This window comes from Alosa sapidissima, chromosome 19 (genome assembly GCF_018492685.1).
Source record: "Alosa sapidissima isolate fAloSap1 chromosome 19, fAloSap1.pri, whole genome shotgun sequence".
NCBI classification, from domain to species: domain Eukaryota; kingdom Metazoa; phylum Chordata; class Actinopteri; order Clupeiformes; family Clupeidae; genus Alosa; species Alosa sapidissima.
Window position 1 is genome coordinate 1437677 of NC_055975.1, and position 22851 is coordinate 1460527.

At 41.6% G+C, this 22851-nt stretch overlaps 1 protein-coding gene across 3 annotated transcripts in view; it reads right to left on the bottom strand.

The window, feature by feature from the left end:
• The window catches only part of pacrg (PARK2 co-regulated), a 204136-nt gene extending 183759 nt beyond the window's left edge, over positions 1–20377 (bottom strand). The window contains exon 1 of one of the 3 annotated variants that reach the window (XM_042072611.1): positions 20144–20375. In XM_042072611.1, the coding sequence (XP_041928545.1) occupies positions 20144–20239 (96 nt within the window). In that variant the 5' untranslated portion in view covers positions 20240–20375. Of the gene's footprint in view, positions 1–20143 lie in introns of all 3 variants that reach the window. The other 2 variants (XM_042072612.1, XM_042072613.1) reach the window with 2 other exon arrangements.
• Between the last annotated feature and the right edge of the window lie 2474 nt (positions 20378–22851).

Below are 22851 nucleotides of genomic sequence, written 5' to 3' on the forward strand. Positions count from 1 at the left end.
ATAGTATTTAATAATCTGCATAAAAGTAGCTAAACATATTTAGTAATTTGAATACAGAAAAAAGTAAAGGTTTGCCATGGTTGCATAGCCTATTTCTAAATTACATAAACCCAAATAGGCCTAAATTACCTAAATCCCATAGCCTAGGTAGGTTAGCAACACAAACCTGAGAGATGCTTGTGAGCAGATCAACTTGATATTAGCCTATTATTATGTGTTACCATAGCATCACTTGAACTAGCAGCCATGTCTCGCTGTTTATGGCATGACAGCTACGCATACTTGTGTGTGAGGAGAAAAGACGCACAGCCACAGGCTAGGGGAGGAGGCACTAGAAGCTTGCCTTGCGCACACACATATTACTTCAAAACAACACAGTCATTTTTAAAAGTATCGATACTAGTAAAATTAGGTATTGTGACATTTTTCATTTCAGGGTATTGCAAACTTTTGTAGTATCGGTGCACCGTGCAACATTAATTTTTGCATTATGATGGATGTGGCCTGTCTGAACCAGTTCTCCAGAAACTATAGAGCACATGCTGAATAGTGTTTTTTTAAGGTTATACAGATTTTATGATGTAATATAACTTATTTTAAACATATTTTCTCAATAGTTACATTTATTAGTAGGCTAAACAAACTACTTGAGTACAGTACTTGAGTACAATTTTGAGGGATCTGTACTTTACTCGAGTATCATTTTTGGGGAGTACTCAATAATAAATAACAAATATTGTACTCTTTACTCCACTACATTTCTATCCATAACCGTGAGTACCCTTTACTTCTTCTAAAAAAAAGGAAAAAAGAAAAATCTCGGAAACCCTCAATTTGTTGTTTCCCTCTCAAAAGTGATTGGATTGTGCAGGCGCCACTGATTGAGACAGCCTATCAGCAATCACCTTCAGCTTTCCGCCAAAGTCAACTCCATGGTCAGATTTAGATAAGAGACAAAGCCATAGATGAAACAATGGATGAAGACGCAGCAGGTCCATCCCGGGAATGTGCCAACCTGTGGCCCCACCTCGCCAGACTATTTCAATTTTCTCAACAAGTTAATGATAGTTTTCGCTTCAAGTGTTTCAATTACAAAATAGTATTTTGTATTTGAAATACATATTTTAAATACAAGTATTAGAAATACTGCCCATCCCTGGCAACATGGTAAAAAGATGAAAATGACTTGATTCAATTCCTTTTACATTCTCCAATGTATTAACAATAACATTTTTCAATATAGCTGCAAGCAGCAATGAGGGGGCCAAGCAGTAAGTTCAGCAGGCCAGATTTGCCATGTAACTCAATGCCGTTGCATCTGACATATACTGTAGCATTAAGCAGTCACAGCAAGTGCCATGCCAAACAACCCAAGACTGGCTGAGTTACAAGGTCAAGTTTCACATCAAAACATAACTGATTTTGTGGGGCTGAACCAGGGCTGAGTGTTGCCGCCCCCTCCCCCAGCCAGCCCGCCCCCCAATAATCGCCCCTGCACGTCCCTCCCCGTCCCGCCCTTGCAAGCAAGCATTAGAATGAACTGGATGGAACTTGCTGTCATCAGTTTCATATCAAAAATAAAAGATTGATTAAGATATAATCACACTTGCTGTGATTTAAACATAGAGGTCAAAATATACAGGGTGCGTTGACCTCGGCTTGGTCCAAGGATTCCAACGATACCTCATTTTGACAAACGGGTCAAAAGTTATGTCCGTAAACACACGTCCAACTTTTGCCTGTTGGTGGCGCTTAAGGTGCCGGCATGAAACTTTGTGGAATTAATTTTTGGACTGTCCCCAATCAGTGTGCCAAATTGTACAACTTTTTAGTAGACGGTTCTATGGGCTACCATTGACTTCCATTGCAGAATAATACATCAGCAACTACAGGCCAAAATGCATTTTTGCCAATTACAGAGCCCCCTAGAGGTCAAAGGTCACCAAATTTCTTGAGTGTCCTCCAGATGGGGTCTGAGGTACATGTACTAAGTTTGGTTTTGATACATGAAAGCGTTGCTGAGATATGAGCTCACTTCCTGTTTGGCGGCTTCGCTGCAAATTTCGATTGGCTGTTACAGGCGAATGCTTCTGTCAATTGTTCCAGAAAGCAATGCACTGATAAGGCATCGTCTGAAGATGGTCTCTGCTAATTTTGGTGAGGATCAGCTGAAATTTGTGGCCTGCGAAAACTTTTTTGTGTTTTTGATTAAATCCAATATGGCGGCATGTTTCTTAATTGCAGCGCCCCCTAGAGGTCAAAGGTCACCACATTTTTTGAGCGTCCTCCTGATGTGGTCAGTAGACTATACACTAAGTTTGGTTATGATACATGAAAGGGTTGCTGAGATATGAGCTCACTTCCTGTTTGGCGGCTTCGCCGCAAATTTCGATTGGATGTTACAGGTGAACGGTTTTAGTTCCGAAGACGAAACACCACAACATTTGTTAGGCTTGGTCTGAAGATCATGTATGTCAAGTTTGGTGCCGATCGGACAAAATTTGTGACCTGTGAAAAATGAGTTTCACTTTCGCTAAAATCCAATATGGCGGAAAATCCATCATGGCGGAAAATGACGTCATAGGGTGCGTTGAACTCTGCTTGGTCCAAGGTATGAAACTTGGTGACATTAAACATGGCACTGTCCCCAATCAGTGTGCCAAATTTCACAACTTTTGACCAGACGGTTCTATGGGCTGCCATAGACTTCCATGGCGGAATAATAATAAGAAGAACAAAGAGAAACACAATGGTTGCCTCGCAGCTTCGCTGCTTGGCTCCCAATAACTCCATGTAGGACGTTTCTGTACCTAAATGTGAGCACTGTGGCAGTAGTAATGCAATGTTTAGAAAATGTAGGCTACTCTTGTACTCTTGATACTCAAGTTCTTTTAAAAACAAGTACTTCAGTACTTTTACTTAAGTAGACATTTGACTGTTGTACTTTTACTTGTACTGGAGTAAAATTTAGCAAAGGGTATCTGTACTTTTACTCAAGTAATGAAGCTGTGTACTCTGTCCGCCTCTGGTTCTAAATAGGTTTTGCAGACAGCCTGGCAAAATTTTGTAACATCTAGGCCTATAGCATCACAGTGTTTCCCATACATTGACTTATTTGTGGCGGCCCACCACAATATCAACATTGACCACCACACAATGATTTTCCAGGTTGTACTAAATTGTGCTTAAATCTGGTTAGCATCATAACCACGCTACGCTAATTTGCTGTTGCTGTTGCATTCAAGCTGTGAAACTGTTGCATTCAAGCTAATTCTGCAAACTTACCACCACAAATAGAATTCAATTATGTGGGAAACACTGCATCACATCCACTGATTCCCCTACAATGTATTCAACAGCGGCGCAGCACCATTGCTAGATTTTGAGCGCCACCGCAAAATCGCTAGATTCTTCACATGATCAGTAATATCACGACATTTACTTGCACACTGTAAAAGCACAAAAGCCATTTTTAAATAGTTTTGTGAGTCATGACTAAGTTAAGTGCATCAAATCCTTTTATGTAGGCATAAAGGTTATGTTTTATGCGATTACAAGTTCGAAGACAAGCCTGATGCCGAAACGTTCTGAAGCAGGCAGTAGGCTAGGCAAACATTACGGCTACATTGTTTGTTTGGCTATCGTTTTGTTTTGTTTGTTTGTTTGTTTTTTGGGGGGGGGGTGTTGTCATTTTGAAAAAACGAGGTAGCTAGTCTGCCAGTGTATGCCAATGTGTCTGGTAGTGATTAGTCAAGCGTTTCTCAACCAGAGTGGCCTAAAGTTTAGTACCATAGCACCTTACCTGTCGCTGGCTTCCACGTGCCTCTACCGATAGGCCTATGTCTTGCACCACAGACGGCATGCAGAAGTTATCAAACAGGAACTTCACTAGCTAACCCACCACCATTTACTTTAGAGGCAGGTTGTGAGCAACAGGCAAACGCAAGATACAGTTTCAGTCCACAGAATTGCCGCTTTTTATTCAATGACCAACAAAGCACAAATCTACTTTTATCTATTATAGTTGCCAGCTTCCCTCTTGCAATTTAGCTCTTTATCTGCATATTCTCCCTTGCTGGGGCATTGTTCAGACCGCAAATGTGGTATATGCGTGTCAGATGCGTTACCAGTCCGTTTTCATTTCGGCACCCATGTCAACAGGTTACACCGTGCACAGTGCCTGCATGACACGCACGTCTCAGGCGCGGAACGAACTGCGCTGAAAACACGCGCAAGCTAGAAATAGGACCGGCACCTATTTTTCACGTGACACCCGAGCGTGTTGGAAGCATTTCCATTCAAAAGTGATAGGGAAGAGATGTTTTAATAGGCATGTTTTAATAAGACTGGCCGCAGCAGCGCCGCATCAGAGATGTTTCTGGTATGAATGCACATAAACGCGATGCAGCAGCCACGGAACAGACACGCAACGCACACGCCACCTCGGTGGTCTGAACGAGCCTTTAGCCTACCATTTAAAGGAGCCACACCACTTTTACAAGATAGCAAAATAACACAGTAGGCTGACTTGTTGAGTTTTTGCTCCTGCACCATGGAGGACAGGCCTGTTGTGATTCCTGTCCATCATTGGTGGGCTTATCTATTTAAGGTGTGCACCCCTAACATTTTCAGTTAGGGGCTACAGTGCTCCTAGTTAAAAAAGTTAGTTTAGCGCCCTTGTTTTACCCCGATGCTGTTTTTATGCCGTCAGAACAGCATTATATTATCAAAGAGCATTAGAGCATTTCTATCAAAAGCCCAGAAAATTTCAGTGCTTGCAGACAGGATGTGGCCTATTCAATTAAATATAATTTATATAATTGTTAATAAATTGTATCCCAACATCCATTTCTGCCAATAAAAATGAAAGCTATAAATCAACACAAAAGAAAAACATGAATAATCCTGTCTGAAATGATCAAATTAAGGTTTCTGTTTGTGACCAGTTCAAGGTGAGCCTTATGTGCTGCAATAATCATGCTTTGTGATTCCCATCTTTTTTCACAGCAAATGCATTGAATCTGTTGAGGGTTATGTCATATTTGTATGTCTCAAGAATTTCATCAAATCTATGGACATTATTATGGATTGTACATAGAAATTACTATATTATTATTATCGCGTGCTGCGTGATGTTGCTAATGGGGAAATGGGAGAGAGACCGCTGTGCGTGCGTGCATTCTAAACTGCCCCATTCTGTGTCCAGTAAACAGAGTTGCAGATAGCCCATCCTTTTGTGTGTGTGTGTGTGCACTTCATTCATCTTGCCCTGTGCATCCAACTGGTCCTAACCACTTCACATTTGCTAAGCTTACATGTCCACTAAATCTATCCAGAAGTCATAATTTTTCTACATTTTCGTACGGGGGAGCATGCTCCCGGACCTCCCTAGCATGGATTGGTTACCTACTGCCAGCACATAACAGCACCGCTGCTGGAAACACTGACATCCATAACGTCACGTCCATCACAAATCTTTTAAGTATTCAAAAGTAACAAAAGGACATGATTTCTTCATCACAGTACATTGATAATAAGCTTTGCACAGCCTGTACATTCTTCCATCATCACGTTTGAGCTGCATAAACTTCTCCTAAAACATTATGGATGTGACTTGGCTGTGGAACTGACAGACTCATAAACAGGCGTCTTTTAAATGTATGGAAGTGTGCTATTAAAGCTAACTGAGCATACATATTGCTTTATCATTCCCTTGTCTATCTGAACATTTCTAAATGATAACATTTACCTAAATAATTAAAATGACATGAGATTAACATGAGTAACCTCTGTCATCAATTATGAATACTTTCATAATAACATGATATAAGGATGGGTATACTGTAGTTAAAGAACAGGTCTCTCTTGAAAATGTGACACAAGGATTTGGGACTTCTCTTGGTGAAATAGTTGTAGGCTATTATTCTGACTACTGCTATCTTCAATAACTTTCTCACCACCTTGAAAGCATCTCTGCCCTAGCTCGGTCTGCATTAATTATCCGATTCTATGTTACAACCGTTTTGCATCTAGAAAAAAGTACATCACAAAGGATGAAATACAAAAATGCAAAGCATAGCCTAAAATAGAAATAAAATGCAGCAATTGGTACCTATAGTAATCATTCAGGACTAAATGACAAAAACCTGAACCCTGAATCATGAAACTTCTACTTCAGCATTATGACTGTCCACCTAAATCAAAGAATGACCTTGATCAATAAAGTTGTATATGCAAGAGCAGACGACTTGCTACTGCACCTTTTTTGTCTTTAGGGGTCCTTCTGATGATCCCACAGACTGACACAAGACTACCAGTTTTGATATGACTTCATACTGGTGCCTTTACCTTGTTACACTGAATTACTGTAAATGAAGGCATTGCTTTTTTGGGGGGATTTTTTTATATGACACAACCAACATTAATTTACAATTTATAGACAATTTTGAGTTTGGACATTAATCGATTGATTGTACATGAATTGACACAAAAAAGTCCCACCATGTCATTGACCTGGATTCAATACTACACAACAAAAGGCACAGGGACGAATTAGCCTACACACATAATTATTAGTTCCAGGTATTACAGTAATGCTAGTGAGCTTCTTTTCTTCCTGAATTGCGTTGACATTGTATGCAGTTTATATTTCCAAGAAGACAGACAAAGGCCACCATGGGCCATGCTGCTGAGTGATGATGCATTGTTTGTCAGGGGCATTGATTTCCATTCTGTGGCTGCTGCAGTCTCGGTGCGTGATGGGCGCCGGCCGCTGGGCCCCACACACGTAGCCTTGATCTGACCGGGACTTAGACCTCCACACTCGAGAGAACCTGCAGGAGCCACTCTCCTCTGATAAGATGAAACTGTGTGGGAGGGGGCGGGATGGGTATGATAATGGTGTATTGAAAAAAGGCCTGCATAGAACTATTGTTGTTTTCTGACCAGGCCACTCTCCACAGTTGTTTACCTTTTAATGCCTATAATCTACTGCAGCAATGGCATTTAATAGATATCCACTGTGGTGAATAGCATCTCACGAATAGCACGAATAGCATGAAGCGGCAGCGGTAAGCATAACATAATGCTCAGACCATAATAAGTTCTATCTCGTTACTAAGTAACACTTTGAAACTACACTATACAACGGTTTGCCTAAACTGACAATTGAATACGCTTGCAATGCTCAGCTTGTTCAACGCTAGCATTACGCTAGCGCTGCAACCATTCCGCTCCCGAACCATAGAGAACAACTTGCCGCAGTTGTTTTTTTGTTCGCTTGTTTGTTTGTACATTTTTACGAGGCGCTTTTATATTGTACTGAATCTTAACATTTTCCTCTTGATATTGTGAGCTTCTTGGGGATCATTAGACATTCATTGCTTGAGGGACTGACTAGGGTCCCTGACAGTAATAATACTGAGGATCAGACTCATCCACAATAAACATTAATTCAGGTGCTCAACCAAGACGATGATGACACTAAACAAAAAGGTTCCTATGCTTGCATCTCGCACACTTTATTTTCATCACCAAATGTGTGTTTGCCATTTTGAGTGTTCTGTTTTAAGCTTTTTTTTTTTTGAGTGTTCTGTTGCAATTGATGCAACTATGTCACTCCTTTTGGCTTTTAAGAACATCATGGACAAAAATTAGCCAAAAGGTTTCATTATTAAAGATATGTCATCCTAAGGCTGAGTTTCACGAAAACATTGCAGAAGAGCTCCACCGCCTCAGGTTTAGTGAATTGGTGAATCACGACTCAACTTGAGCACATTGTTGGCAACAATACCCCTGATCACCTGAATGAGTGCAACTGATGCCATTGTTAGGCGAAAATTAGTCCTTTCCAAATGACAGCATTTGGATTTAAAAAGCCATAATGATTTTCTTCTTCTGACCCAAACAGGTTTAAGTAAGTCGTGTTATCTGAGGGCCAGGCTCACACATGTGGGTTTATTGATCGTGTTTCGTCCATCTTGCACTAACCATCATCGACAAATGGATCAAATTTCCAATCATGCGGGGCCCCTACCGGGATCCAGATTAATTCTTACAATCGAATGGGAGGCCCAGGACCTGTTGTCTTTCAGGTATACTGGTCATCTTTTATTAACTGCATATTTTAAAGGCTGATGAGTTTGCTCTCCCTTTGGAATAGCTCAGCTGCGCCGTTTACCTGCTGAGAGAAAATCAATTTGCTCTTTAAGTAATGCCGCTGCCATTGCTAGCATCTTTGCCTTCTGAGTGGGTGCTTTGAAAGGAGCATCCACAGATGAGACAGATGCACAGAACAAAAGAGGGTCTACTAACATGTTAAGAGCCACTTGGCCTGTTTGACCTTGCAAAGGGAGCAGAGGTGTACAAACTTGGTTTAAGAAGGGATGGGGAGCCGAAAATGTGGTGTTTAATTATTGTGTATGGTTAACCTGATGTGAATGGAAAAAAGCACTCTTACAAACAGCATTAGGTTAAGTGTTACAGAATGGAAGCACATGTGATCAAGGAATAAGCTTAAGCAGCGATAACGAGCCAATGCCACTGGATAGCTCAACCTTGGTGTGTGCCCGAGCATCCAGGGCTTCTGTTTTTCTAATGTTCTCTGAGTCACCTTATGCAATGATTAATTCCCCCAGATAAAAAAAAAAGAGTTTCTCTGCATAATGAACTTCCTCTATTAAAATGAGGTAGCTTAATGAAAATCCAACCGAGTCATTCGACAAGGAAGACTATATGCACACTGCTCAGACAAAGACGAGGAGGAGGTGGCAAACAAAATGGCTGGCCAGGGCCTCGCCTCAGCGGGGTCATTATGGAAGGCGACGGGGAAAACATTCACCACAAAACTGATTACACCGTGGGGCTGCGGCTGCTAGACAGCTTGTGGAGCGCCGAGAGAAAGGTCAGAGCAATTGCGGCGGTGGCATACTTCAGAAGCCCTGCTATCTATTAATCTTTAAACGGCCATTTCATGTGCAGGAACTGTTGGTGATTAACTCAGATAGATCTGCCGAGCTGCAAGAAAACCACAGCTATCAACATTTTCAAGCTTAAAAAGAAGGGATTGTGTGTGTGTGTGTGGGTGTGTATGTATGTGTGTGTGTGTGTGTGTGTGTGTGTGTGTGCGTGCGTGTGTGTATGTGTGCAAGGAGAAAGTGTGTCTATTCCTGCCTCTAAAGCGGTTTTGCTAATCCAGGGTTTCATGTCGGCAGCATTTGAAATACAACACACAAGCGGGGCTCCAGAAAGCGGCGGGGAGGGGAGGTGAGAGTGGGGGGGGGTTGCAGGAGAATATGCAAACATTGCCATTTTCAGTCGGGCAGTGTCCGGGGCGGACCGCAGGGCCTTGGGGCCGAGTGATTGATCGGGCCAAGTGACGGCGTTAAAATGCAGGCCTTAGGCAAAGACTGCCGATCGCAAGCAGCACACCGAGGCCCACTTCTCCGTCAAACATGACAGCCGCTTACGAGAATGGATTACAAAAGTTGGCCCAGTTGATAAGGTGAGACATGGAGGTGGGAGAGGTGTGTGTGTACGTGTGTGTGTCACTTCCCTCTACTATCTTATGCACATTAGACATATGTATTGCTGGGTGTGGGTTTTGTTTGTTTTTGTACATGTTACAAAATATTCTTGTAAAATCAATATGACTTTACACTCAACATGGTCTCATACATCATGCATTTATGCCAAATACCCTCATTTGATCTAACTGAGTGTGGAATGTATGGCAAAAATTGAGTGACAGAGACATGTGAGAGGGGTGGGGGGAGCAAGAGATAGAGTATATCAAAGGAGATGAAGATGAGGTGGAGGGAGGAACGATACAGGAGGCCAATAGCTAGCTTGACTCTGAATGGCGTTAGTAGCTCCAAAAACAATAGAGTGTCCCAGTGACTTCCATTTTACTTCCGCTACAAGGGACCTATCTTTCAAAAAAATATGAACGGGAGTTAATGGAGAGGTAACAATTATTTTTTGGTCCAGTTTGAATTGTGCCACGAATTTCACATATGATGTGTGTGAATTTACTATTTACTATAAGTACTGTTGTTCGATAGACTTCAAAAGTTATGTTGTGTTTGAGCGAATCCGCTCAGTGGACTACATCTCTCGTCTCGAACGATGTAGCACTATGTCACCAACGTAATGAAATGATAAGATTAGCTGTTATGCTAGTTAACAGTTGCATCTTGCTGCCTGCTATGTCACTTAACAGTATCTAATGTACAGTCTATGGACGAATACAACTTACCTGATGTGTTTAATCCTCTGACTCATGGTATTTTCATCGGCAAGGAAAGCCCAATTAAGACCTGTTGCTGGTATGCTTGTACAATCTAGTGTGGCTGTGAATGAGCTAACATCACTAGCGCGACTGATGGGTTTGGAGTCGTTGGAATTACGATCTTTCACAATGTTGTAATTCAATAGTTACGAAAAAACTGCAAATGTCTTTACATGAAAAATTGTCTTTAAAATTGACAAACATCATACGGGTAATTCAAGGCACAAGTCAACAAGGCTGTGCTTCGCAGGCAGTTGCTTGCTTACTGTACATGCTAGTAGTAGCCAGGGTGGCTGGCATCGTAGGCCTACATCAACTCAGACGTATTGTTTGATTAGTCTAAAATATAAGCTGCTGAAACCCTATGTTTTTGTAAGGATTATTATTATGCCGGCTTCCCTTTCCTGCTTTAAAAATAGTTGAGCAGAAATTATTTTAAGTCCCACAGGCACCAAAATTGGTAGAGCTTCCAAGCCATGGAGGGATCTCACATAATTAACTCACCACGACTTTAGTTGGGTGCTACATTAAGCAATTTACCACAACATTCTCACCACTTCACCACACATTCACTGGAGGCACTACATTTCGTGAAATTCCTTCTATAGAGGGCGCTACAACTGCAAAAAAAAAAGCTTTTTTGTAACCTTAAATAAGGGTCTTTTGTAACTTGAAATAAGGTGCTTTCTTTAATGACAAAATAAATCAAAAACGTCAAGCAAAATTATGCTTAAGAGCAGTCTTATTTAGTTTTGCAGAGATTCATCTTTGTATTGTGTTTTGAGACCATGCTGCATGACGATTTTACTCATATGAATAATATGGTGATTGATATAGGCTATAGCCTTCCAACTTGGCTGAGTTTCTGATGTGTGTTTTCAATTTCAGAACGTCAAATACATGAGTATAACCTCTGTGACATAAGCACATAATTTGATATTTATGTATTTATTTAACATTTATTTCATAAATATGTGAAATAGGGAGTTGAGACTCTTCTCACAGAAACAGTCGAAGGATATAATTATGACTACTGCAACCCTCAATAACTTTCTCACCGCCTTCTTACACGGCTCTTCATAATGCTGCAGAAAGCTCCATTCACTTGAATGGGCTTCCCAACGTTCAGTGGTCTGATATTTCTCGATAACAGACCATTGCTAATATAAGTATAACAGACCGCTGTCAAGCAAAATTTCTTCCAGCTAACTCCTGTATTTTGCTCCTCACTCTGCATGCTAATATTTATTGTAGGCAAACAATAAACATTGTAAAATTGTCAGGAGATGGGTCAACCAAGTAGCCTATTTAAGAATAAAAGTAAGATAGACTTTATCCAAAGAAATGATTATAATAAGTCAGGCTCTGTGTTAAACTGTCCATCAATGCCAAATTATTGTAGCCTAGTGCCTAGTGTAGAAGTGCCCACATTTACTATTCACAATATTGAAAGGGAGTTCATCAAGAGAAATTAATTACTCAAGTATACCATCAATGGGCCCATACATGGTTTATTTTTTTTCACAAGTTTTTTTTTTTTTATCCGTTCTCCGGTTGGATGCGGGTGTGGACTAATAGACCATCCACCGGAGCTGCATTTAATAGTAGCCTATACTCTAGAGACTCCTGAGCTAAACATTGTTTACACTCCTACACTGTTACACATTTTCAACTGAACTAGTTAACTGAACTGAACATAGTTAATGGAGATATGGACTAGGCTATTTCTGTTTATTATGCACTTGAAACGTGCTGTAGGCCTGGGCTACATTTGCATTTTTCAATATGAAAACTTCCTTATTTTCAACAGAACTCAAAGATAATGAACATACGGAGTATTCCTAGTTTGTTATGCCCTTTATCATGTGTCTTACATGTTGTGCATGCACTTCTGCTGTAGCATTAATTTCAGTTTATTCAGCTATATTTCTGAAGAAGACATTGTGTTGCCTCAGGCCCGCTGCACATCTTTTGAAATTTGATTTGAAATAATCAAATATGTCTTAAAGTTAATTCATAAATTAACTTTCTTTGCATTCATTTGATTACCAATCACGATACACTGCTAATAATTGTTTACATTGTTAATATGGACTTCTGGAAAGTTCTGAAATGCAAAATAATAGAATTTTAATCATGTGATAAAATATGTGATTAATCGCGATTAATAGAAATTCAGCGATTAATCGCGATTAAGAAAAAATTAATCGTTTGATACATGAAATGGTGGCAAATCTGGGTATCATAGACTCTGCTGTGTCTGTGTGTGTGTGTGCACGTGTATGTGTGCGTGTATGTGTGTGTGTGTACGTGTGTGTGTGAGTCCGCTCCACTCATCTCCCAGCGGCCAAGCGTTAAATGAGGTGTGTGCGGAGAGCTCCAGCCGGTATTAGCTCTGCGGTCTGCTCAGCGGCACTGCAAAGGTCACCGAACACATGTACCTCCGCAGAGTGAATCCCTCAGCAACTTCATCGATCTGCTCACACACACACCGCCAACTACACGCCTTGCACACTGAACAACTATGTTTCTATGCTATCATCAGACTCGGGATGATGTGTGTGTGTGTGTGTGAACTGTACATGTGCGTGTCTGTGTGTGAGTATACATGTATGTGAGAGTGAATGTGTGTTAAGCGTAGGTGGGAGAGTGATTGCCTATGTGTATGTTTTCACAAGTTCTCACCTCTGGAGCTTTTCTTGTAGCAGAGGTACGTGTACGTGTGTCTGTGCATGAAGCATCTACTGTAGGCTACCTCTGTATAACTGCACATTAGTATGAAATTAGTGGCCATTATGTTACACCTGACCTGCCGCTTTCAAACGAGCCAATGAGCCCACACACCTCTCCCTTAGCACATCGCAGTACTCTAGAAAAAAACATATAACAAACTGATGCAAAATGGGGGGGTAAAGGGATTCCGAGGCAGGATTCTAGGCCTTCGGCTGATATCATTACACACCGCTACTCGTTCAAATCCTTGGATCCAGATCCCGCAGCCAAACATCTAAGCATTCTTAGAACTCAGCTTCCTGAAGGAAGTTATGACCTCCACACAAAATATAAAATGGCATCTCCATCTCTCTCTCCTTCCTCTCTTTCTTCCTCCCTCTCCTTCTTTCTGTTTCTCTCTCTTCTTTTGGAGAGCAGAGATGAATTAAGGAGAGGGAAAAGAGAGAGAGAGAGAGAGAGAGAGAGAGAGAGAGATGGCACAAGGCCTAGTATTGATTCTGTTTCTATGGCCACAAATACTTTACAGCATAATAAGCCTATGCCTCAAGACTATTCCCCCTTAAAGGCGGCCAAATGGCCTTACTGTTATCTACAAATCACAGCTCTGCGCGTTTGCTGAATGGCTCTACAGCTCAGGAAATATATCAGCCGCGTGCAGGGGGCTGAGGCAGAAAGCCGAATCAGCCAGGGCCCAAGCGTAAGCACTTTTTTCCACGCCGGATTTTTGGGGTTGGCGGTCTCTCGCATCACAGGTTTGGGTAGTTGACGTTTTTATTTTTTTCTGCCCTGCCTCTGACTTAAACGCATTGAATATCTAAAGTCTTTAGCCCCCACCGTGATTCGCCTCCCGTGAGATTTGTTTATGACCTTGGGCAGAGAGGGGATGAAGAATGGAGCTTTCTGAGAAGGCCCGGAGTGGTACTCCACTGGTGGCTTGGTACCACTTGGCTCGGCTCGAGGCAGTGCGGCGCAGCACAGAGGTTACCCCTGTCACTGCAATTATCTGCCCGTCGTCTGGCAGTTTGTCACACGTCCGTGGTGGCGGTGGCAGAGGCAGCAGTAACACAGAGAAATCTGGACGGACTGATGCAGTGGCAGGAGCTGGAGCAGTGAGGAGATGTCTCCTCTCTGTCTCCCTGGTATGATGTGATGTGACGTGATGTGACATGACTGACGGGGAAGAACGTGACGGCTCAGACACAGATCAGTTACCACAGACAGCTCTCCTTGGACAGCTGCGTGTGTCCCAGGAGTTTTGCATGAAAAATGATCAGATTGAAGAGGAGTCACACCACTAACGAGATAATAGCAAAATAATAGTAGGTATTGAGAGATAACAAGCGTGATGCTTTGGCCAATTTTAAGAGAATGACTTTTGATGAGGGCTTGAAACTTGATTTTGTGCAACAATGTTCAATTCAATGTCCATTTTGTCTCCCTTATGCATCTACTGTCTGGCTGCACCTCAAACTGGTTTGAGCTGCTTTCTTCTTCCTCTATTTTGATTTCACGTGAAAAGAAAAAATGATCAGCAAATTTTGAGAGAGACATACACAAATGAAAAATTGTGCTTCTGGTATACAAGGCTTTTTATACTAATAACTGCAATGAGTCATGTTCACAATTCACTTCTGTCACACATACACACAGGGAAAAATATAACCAAGACGGAATGAGAAAAAAAAGAAAATCTTTTTCCTCCCTTGCCATTTGAACACAAAATGCTAGTAATAGAAAGCTTGCCTCTGTCGCTAAAACAGCAGTTTGAGAATAATTGCCAAAGAGGTGACTGGTACAGCATTAAAAAAAAAAGCTCACAGGTTCAACTGAAGTATGACAGAAAGAACACTCAAAACTCTAGACCTCTGACTGTGACAAGCTTTGTTGTGTAAACTCGGCTTCTCCGGCGTTCACCTGTTTAATTATTTTCCATCTAAAATAAAGACAGGCAGAGACACTGTGGTTTATTATAAGCAACATACCAACACACACACACAGAAAACTCCCTACATCTTGTTTGAAGAACACAAAATGAACACTACAAAGCATGCCAAAACTGTGAATGATCAAACCTAGTTTAACTAGTACCTTGCTCAGGCCAGGACTAATAAACAGTAATGTACTGTATACCATCTGCCTCACCCTGAACATTCACTAACTATCTATCCACTAACTACTTGCGATATAGACTATTGTAAACTCTAAGATTACTGACCAGCACTAGGCTAGTATGAGGCTTCTTCGAAGTAGTGGTTAGGCATAGAGTCAGCTTCTGGGTTCCATTGTTTTTTGTTTGTTTGTTTGTTTTGCTTGGGTTTTTTGGGAACTTTGGGAAATGTATCCCTAACCCTAACCCTAACCCTAGTCGACCCCCTCCAATTTGCTTACAGAGCCAACAGGTCTACAGAGGATGCCATCTCAAACCTCATGCACACCACCTTAACTCACCTGGAGGAGGGGAATGGGAATTATGTGAGGATGCTGTTCATTGACTTTAGTTCAGCATTCAACACGATAGTACCTCTCACCTTGGTCACAAAGATGAAGGCCTTAGGACTGAACACCACCATGTGTCACTGGATATTAGGGCTGGGCGATATGGCTGAAAACTCTATCACGATATAAGTATTTCATATCAGTCGATATCGATAATTATTGATTTTTTTTTTTTATCTATTTCAGATAAGGACCAGAAGGGAGAAAAAAAGTTCAATTTAAACACTTATTTTAAACTTAACCAATTCCTCTGATTTTAATCACCTCAGTTATCAATCAAAGCAAACAGGGGGAAAAATAGCAATACAATGATGAAAAACACTCAACTAAATGTGCACATAAGTCTGAATGAAAAGCAGCACTGGTTGAAGCCTGGAAATATTGTAAACAAAGTAGCTTAATTTGCAAGTTTATCATAGTCTACTGGTTAGACTGTTCAGTTTCCCCACGTGTGTTTATGTTTCAAATGAATACTTTTTCTTCTTGAGGCCCGTTTGAGTCTGGGAAAATACTTTTCCATTTGCATCGGGATTGAGATGATTAGAACTTAGCAGTCAATTTGAATGCAACAGTTTTGAACAAATTTGTGCAGCGTACTAATGATGCTAACCGGATTTAATAGCAATTTAGCAGTCGTCTTGCACGATTGTAAACGTTTGGATTACATGTGCATGCTGAGGAGGGATGCGCCTGTTGAGAGGGAGAGAGAGAGAGAGAGGCCTACTTCTATCGCCTAGACTACTCTGGTCGAGTTGCACATAGCTACAATGCAAGATATATTTAGCCTATTATTTATGGTCAACGTAAGGCGGGAGGTGTGTGTTGCTTTTAATTATCGAATGTTCTATCGAACTTATTTTTTATTGATATCGATTACATGTCTATTGCGATATATATCGCTATCGTTTTATCGCCCAGCCCTACTGGATATTTGACTTTCTCACCAACCGTTCACAAGTGGTTAGAGTGGGGGGTCTGACATCTGACACATTAACCATCAGCACTGGTGCTCCCCAAGGCTGTGTTTTGAGTCCACTGCTGTACAACATCTACACACATGACTGCAAAGCCAACAGTAGTCATACCTCCATCATCAAGTTTGCAGATGACACAGTGATCTTGGGCCTGATTAGTAACAACAATGAACAGCTCTACTTGGATCAGGTTGATGAGGTGGCACAGTGGTGTCAATCTAACAGCTTGACACTGAATGTCAATAAAACCAAGGAAATCGTAGTGGATTACAGAAGGCAGCAGCAGAACTACAGTTACACCCCACTAATGATCAGCGACCTGTAGAGAGAGTCACAAGTTTTAAATACCTTGGTGTCCACATTACTGAAGACTTAACATGGACTGTTAACACTCAATAAGTTCTGAAGAAGTCCAGACAACGACTCTACTTCCTTCGTCAGCTAAGGAAATTCAAAGTTTCTACATCCATCATGAAGGCCTTCTACACTTCAGCGGTTGAGAGTGTTCTAACTGGTAGCATCATCACCTGGTATGGGAACTCCACAGTTAGAGATTGTGGTACTCTGCAGAGAGTAGTGCGCTCAGCTGAACGTACTATAAGAACTCAACTCCCTGCTCTACAAGATATCTTATTCCAGAAGAGTACTCCTAAGAGCCCAAAAGATCCTGAAGGACTCTTCTCATCCTAACAATGGATTATTCCTACCGCTGAAATCAAGAAGACGCCTAGATGTAGTCACAAAGCCAGAACTGAGAGACTCAGGAGAAGTTTTTATCCCCAGGCCAACTCTGAACTCACACTATACTGACTTTGCACCCCCCCCCCCACCCCCCCACCCCCCCCCACACACACACACACACACACACACACACACCTACCTTTTAGCACTTTTACATCCCTCTCCCTTTATTTTCTTATTTCATCACACGTCAAAACACACACACACACACACACACACACACTGTGTCTGACTTTCTCCAACTTTTGCACATCTCCATAGAATTTTTTATTTATTATTTTTGATTTCTCCTCCATCTATCTACCCATGTCCTTGATTGCCTAGCCTTTCGCCCCCCCCCCCCCCCCCCCCCCACCCCCATCCCCAACACACACAAAAAAAAACACACACACTTACATCATCACTGTCATCACCACACATACATACAGCACACTGCTTGCTACAGTAAGCCTCCTCTACATACTTGCTGCACACTGCCCCCCCCCCCCCCCCCCCCCTCCCCTACATACACAGCACATTATTTCATCAGGAAGCTTCTCCAACACACATCCCCAACATACAGCACACTGTCCCCCCCCCCCCCCCCAATACACAGCACATTGTCTCGTGAGGAAGCTTCTCCAACACACATATTGCACACTGCCCTCTCCCCACATACACAGCACACTATCCCATCTCCCTTGTCATCCCCCCAACACACACACCAAGACCCCTGGCAGTTGGGTTAGCCCCTTGAGCCGTGGATCTGCCCAAGGTTTCTTCCTTGGTAAGGGAGTTTTTCCTTGCCCCTGTTGCTCTTGGGTCCTTGTTGGTGCCCCCCGCCCAATCCCAATCCTCCCCCACCATGCAGCCCTTGCCACTTAATCTACTAAACCCCTCTTCTACTGCACTTTTTACCCCCCCCCATAAATGCACAAATAGGCTGACACTAGACATAATTTCACTGCATTTCTTACTTCCAGTGACTACAGTATATGCATGTGACAATAAACTTCCTTGTATCCTTGTATCTTATATCCTTGTATCAGCTACGACAAAATTGTGGCAAAATCCGGTTGAAATCATGTAATCTGACCAAGCCATAAGTGTCATCAGTGGTGTCCTTCATTAATCTGTGATTTTTTTCCTGTAGGCGGGGGCTCTCTCTGTCTTGGAAGGTCTGAAGGTCGGACCATTAACCACGTTTGCTGCATAACACTGGCAACTGGCTGGCAATGAACACCAAAATTGGCTTTAACAAGACCACCTGAAGAACTAGCCTACAACCTCAATAAACCCACATACCAGTATTTCTGCTAATCAATGCATGTCTATGGTGTTGAGAGCTGAAGTTTGGGCCTGTGCGGCTGGTGCTGAACTGCCACTGTCTCATCTGTGTTAGATGGGCGTAGGGTCCATTTCAATTTCTCAACACTGTGTGACTGTTAGACCCCCACAAAAGTCAACAAGAAGATTATATTATTATGTTAAGATCCTAGTTCACGATTTAGGCTACTATTCCAACTTTTTTTTTTCGTGATTGTAGGTTTATCACATAAAACCATATTCTAGCTCATAGAAGTAAAACAAAATTACTTGGTATGTCACATCATATGTGTACTTCATCTGGCATGATGGACAGCAATCCTAAAAAAGAGCTTAGACCAAAGCATCTGCTTATCTATCCACTGACATCTAGGTCAAGGTGTTAGATCACTCTGTCCTATCATTGATTTCCCCTGCACTGAAAAATCATTCAAAAGCCATGATAATAATAATCTGCCAAAGTAGAAATAGGGGGGTCGTCTTAATTTCAAGACAGCTCTCATGCTCTAAATTGTCCCACAAAGCGGCTGCCTGACCTAAAAAAGAGAGTTGTGTGTGACCAGATCAATAGCAACTGCCAGTTAGAACTGATGTGGCCAGATACTATTATCACCGTCTAATACATCTTCATTCGAGACCAGGCAAGACAACGACTGGAGGCCAGTCTATTGTTGAAAATAACTTGGCCAGCCAGCAGGCAGTGAGGGCGGGCGTCTCAGTGTAGAATACGAGTGTATGCTTGGAGGTGGGAGAGGCGGGGAGGAGAAAAGATCCCAGGGGACAGGATGTATTGAATCAAGAGAAAGTCCACTAATGCATTTCACTAGAGGTATTTCACTGGTGGGCTGGGAAGAGAAAGTGAAACCTTTATTTAAAAACTGTTGATAATGTGATAGTTTGCAGTTCACTGCCCGTGCTTAGATACAGCATAGATGGACAAACTGAACATTTTCTACACGGATGAAAACCTCCCTTGATTCCTATTCTACTTCGGGTTTTTTTTTCTGCCTGTCTCTTTCTCGCTCTGTATCTCCCTCTTCCTCCCCTCCTCTGTCTCTCTTTCAATTGGAAGGCTACTGTGAATGTTGTGTAGCTACATGATGGAACAAGCAAATTGATAACGTTGATTGATAAAGTTGAAAGGCTCAATCTGAAGTTACCAAACAACAATTTTCGTTATTATTATTATTAGCAGACGGTTATGTATTAAAAAAAAAACCGCTTCTGAAATGCTATCATATCTATGTTGCGAACCTGGCGGGACATGTAACCTAGAGGTGATTTTGGAGGGACACTTAGGGAAATGTTAACGTTAACTTATCATACTTAGCAATAACAAGGGAAACGTTAGCTAGAATGTCGTGCACAGTTAACGTTACGTTATGTTATGTTAGCTAATTGAAGATGGAATTTACAAGTTACACCATTGAAGAAACACACACGTGCTTAAATGACCAAACCAGGAAACTGAAATGGAAACTTAACGTTAAAGCATATCATAGCACTAGATATTCACTAATAGCGTTATCTTAACGTTAACGTTACAATTGTCTGCTGACTCCGTTAACATAGCAACGTTAACGTTAGGTTAATCTATCAAACTTACCACAGAATTCTTCATGGTTGATTTCACGGTAAATCCCTCTGTTCTCAACTCGCTCCTGTCTTTGGTTATATCTAAGGGTCTCATTTTTGTGCACATGGATATAATTAAAAAATTATATGCGATGCAATGAATTCGGCGACAATGTTAAAATGCACTGCTTTAAAACAGTGATAAAACATTAGCATACACTCTTCACTGTTAGGGTTGCTAGGATCCACTTAGAAGACGCGCTGTGGTTGCTATACACAGAACGTCACTCCCGTTTCCGTCGGCATATGGCAACCACACAGCCTGAAGCAAAGCAACACGTGTAAAATATGGTTAAAATAAGGTGTTTATGGTAGCCCAGCCTTAACCTATTACAAATTATTTTAATTCCACCCTTCTGGACTGACATAGGCTACATAATGAATTACTGTGACAACGTAGCAGTTACAATACACAGTACAACACATACAATAATACAGTCATTGCAGTCATTGCCGCAGTCATCATTGCATCTTGCGCAGTCATGTAACCTTATTTAACATGTTTTTTTTAATTGATTGAATTCTCTGAGCCTTGTTGTCAATGTGTGACGTGCTTTGTGTTGCACTTTGTGCATGAAAAAAAAAATATAGGCCTAGGCTAATTACCTAGGCCTACCTACAAGGCTAGGCCTATCTCTTGTTTTCAGCAGGAACATTATTTCAGGTTTTTCATTAGGCTAGAGTTAATGTCTGCAATGGTGGACATTTTTGTGCCAAGGCTTCGTGCTGAGTCATTCCAGTAGAGAGTGTGGCACTTTTTAATCTCCCTCATCCCTCCTGGAAACTTCCTCCACAGACCTACACAGTTATTAATCTTCCTGGGGAAGGCAATTTCTCTAAAAGCCCCTGTTTGCTTTTTATGGTCCCATTGAGAGGGACACTTGCTGTGAGTAGAGGGACCGTAAACAAGGGAGGAGGAAAGGCAGACTACCTTGGTTGTTGTCAGTGCTGATCACTTTGCCCTCTACTGTCTTTTGTGTAGGCTATTCAAAAGACAAATTAAGTGTTTTGTTTTTTCCTCTGATGTTTTTTTTTTTTTCCTTCAAGTTTGTGACCGTTTTCTTTTGCTGTAACATCATACAGAAATCAGTCCTTCCTTTGATGGGCTTCAAAATAAAATGACATCCATGCATTTCAAACATGCTTTACATGTTATCCCCAAACAAAGGTGTATTTCACAGAAAATGTATTATGAGCCTACAGACAATATGTGTCACTGTGTGTGTTATTCTTTTTTCTTTCTTTCTTTTCTTTTCTTATAGTTTTTTTTTATCTGAAAAAATAAGCACACAGAAAGACAAATTGATACAGTAAAGGAACAAGAGAGACAGACAGAATGAGAGAGAGAGAGGGAGCAAACTGCCAGCAGCAGCTCAGCTGATGTGATAAATTGCTGGTGTTGTTGTCCGCCGTGTCTTCATCATCCCCACATTGGTTTCATCTCCGGCTCATTTGCCAAGCCACCACCATGCCCCAGCAGCAGTCGCAGCGAGGATGGCAGCAATTATGACATTGTTAAAAGCAGGACACGTTTGGAGAAACGGAAGCTAAAATGTGCTGAAAACATGCATGGAGAGAGACAGAGAGGGAGGGAGAAGGAGAGAGAGAATGAAGCAGAGAGCAAAACAGCAGGAAAGTGTGGAAATGGTGTGTGTGCATGCCAATTACTTAGCTCTAAATCACCTGATGGGGCCATCTATTAGTCTGTCATTCAGGGGCCCCGGGTGAGATGCCTCATCTATTTGTCACTATCATGAAGTGAGAAGTGTGGATGGGGTCGCATGAGCAATGTGCCACATTGGCCTCTATCACAACTTGCCAAGCTCATCCACCAGCCCTATAGGCTTTTCTTATCTGTGCTTGTAGCCTATGTGCAGGCACTTTAATGTCATCCATGAAATGAAGGATAATATAACCATGATAATAAGTACTTTTATATCAAATATTCTGATGCAGCTATTACATTCTTGTTTGGTGATTCTGTTTTTCCTTGTGTGATAATAGTTCCAAAGGGACACATGCCATGTAGGTTTATTGCCCGTGTGATGCACCACAATCTCATAGGAGTTTCATATAGCTCTCAAAGACCTCTGTGTAACTTTGGATGGATCTTAGCAGTGGATCAATTGGGGACACCTATGGACACACAGGCAGGCAGTAGAAAGCCACACTGTATTGATCATCATGAATAATCTAATCAACATGGCTTCAGTAACTCATATCTGAGTCCCAGTACACCGTGAAAGAGGATAAATTTCCCATCAGCCCATGACAGTACACAAAGAGGCAATATTTTCAAAATGAAAATGTGCAATCAATTAGGCCTACAGTTTTTCACAATTGCTAAAACACTAAACCCAATTATCTGAACCAAATGCTCAGTTGCCTGAACACATTTCTTGAATTGATCACTATTTTGGCAAAACTATAAACAGTTTTCCCATATAAAACACAATTTGCATATCACATAGAGTCTAAACACATTCTCATGCAATAAAACACGTAAAGTCATGCACCTGTGATGCATAATGGTAACCACAAGTGGCAAAAGGTAAACACAAAGAAAGCACAGATGTCATACGTTAAAGGAACCGTATGTAAGATTGTGGCCAAAACTGGTACTGCAATCACTTTCAAATTCCTGTAGAGAGGTGTATCCCCTCCCCCTCCCTCCTGACT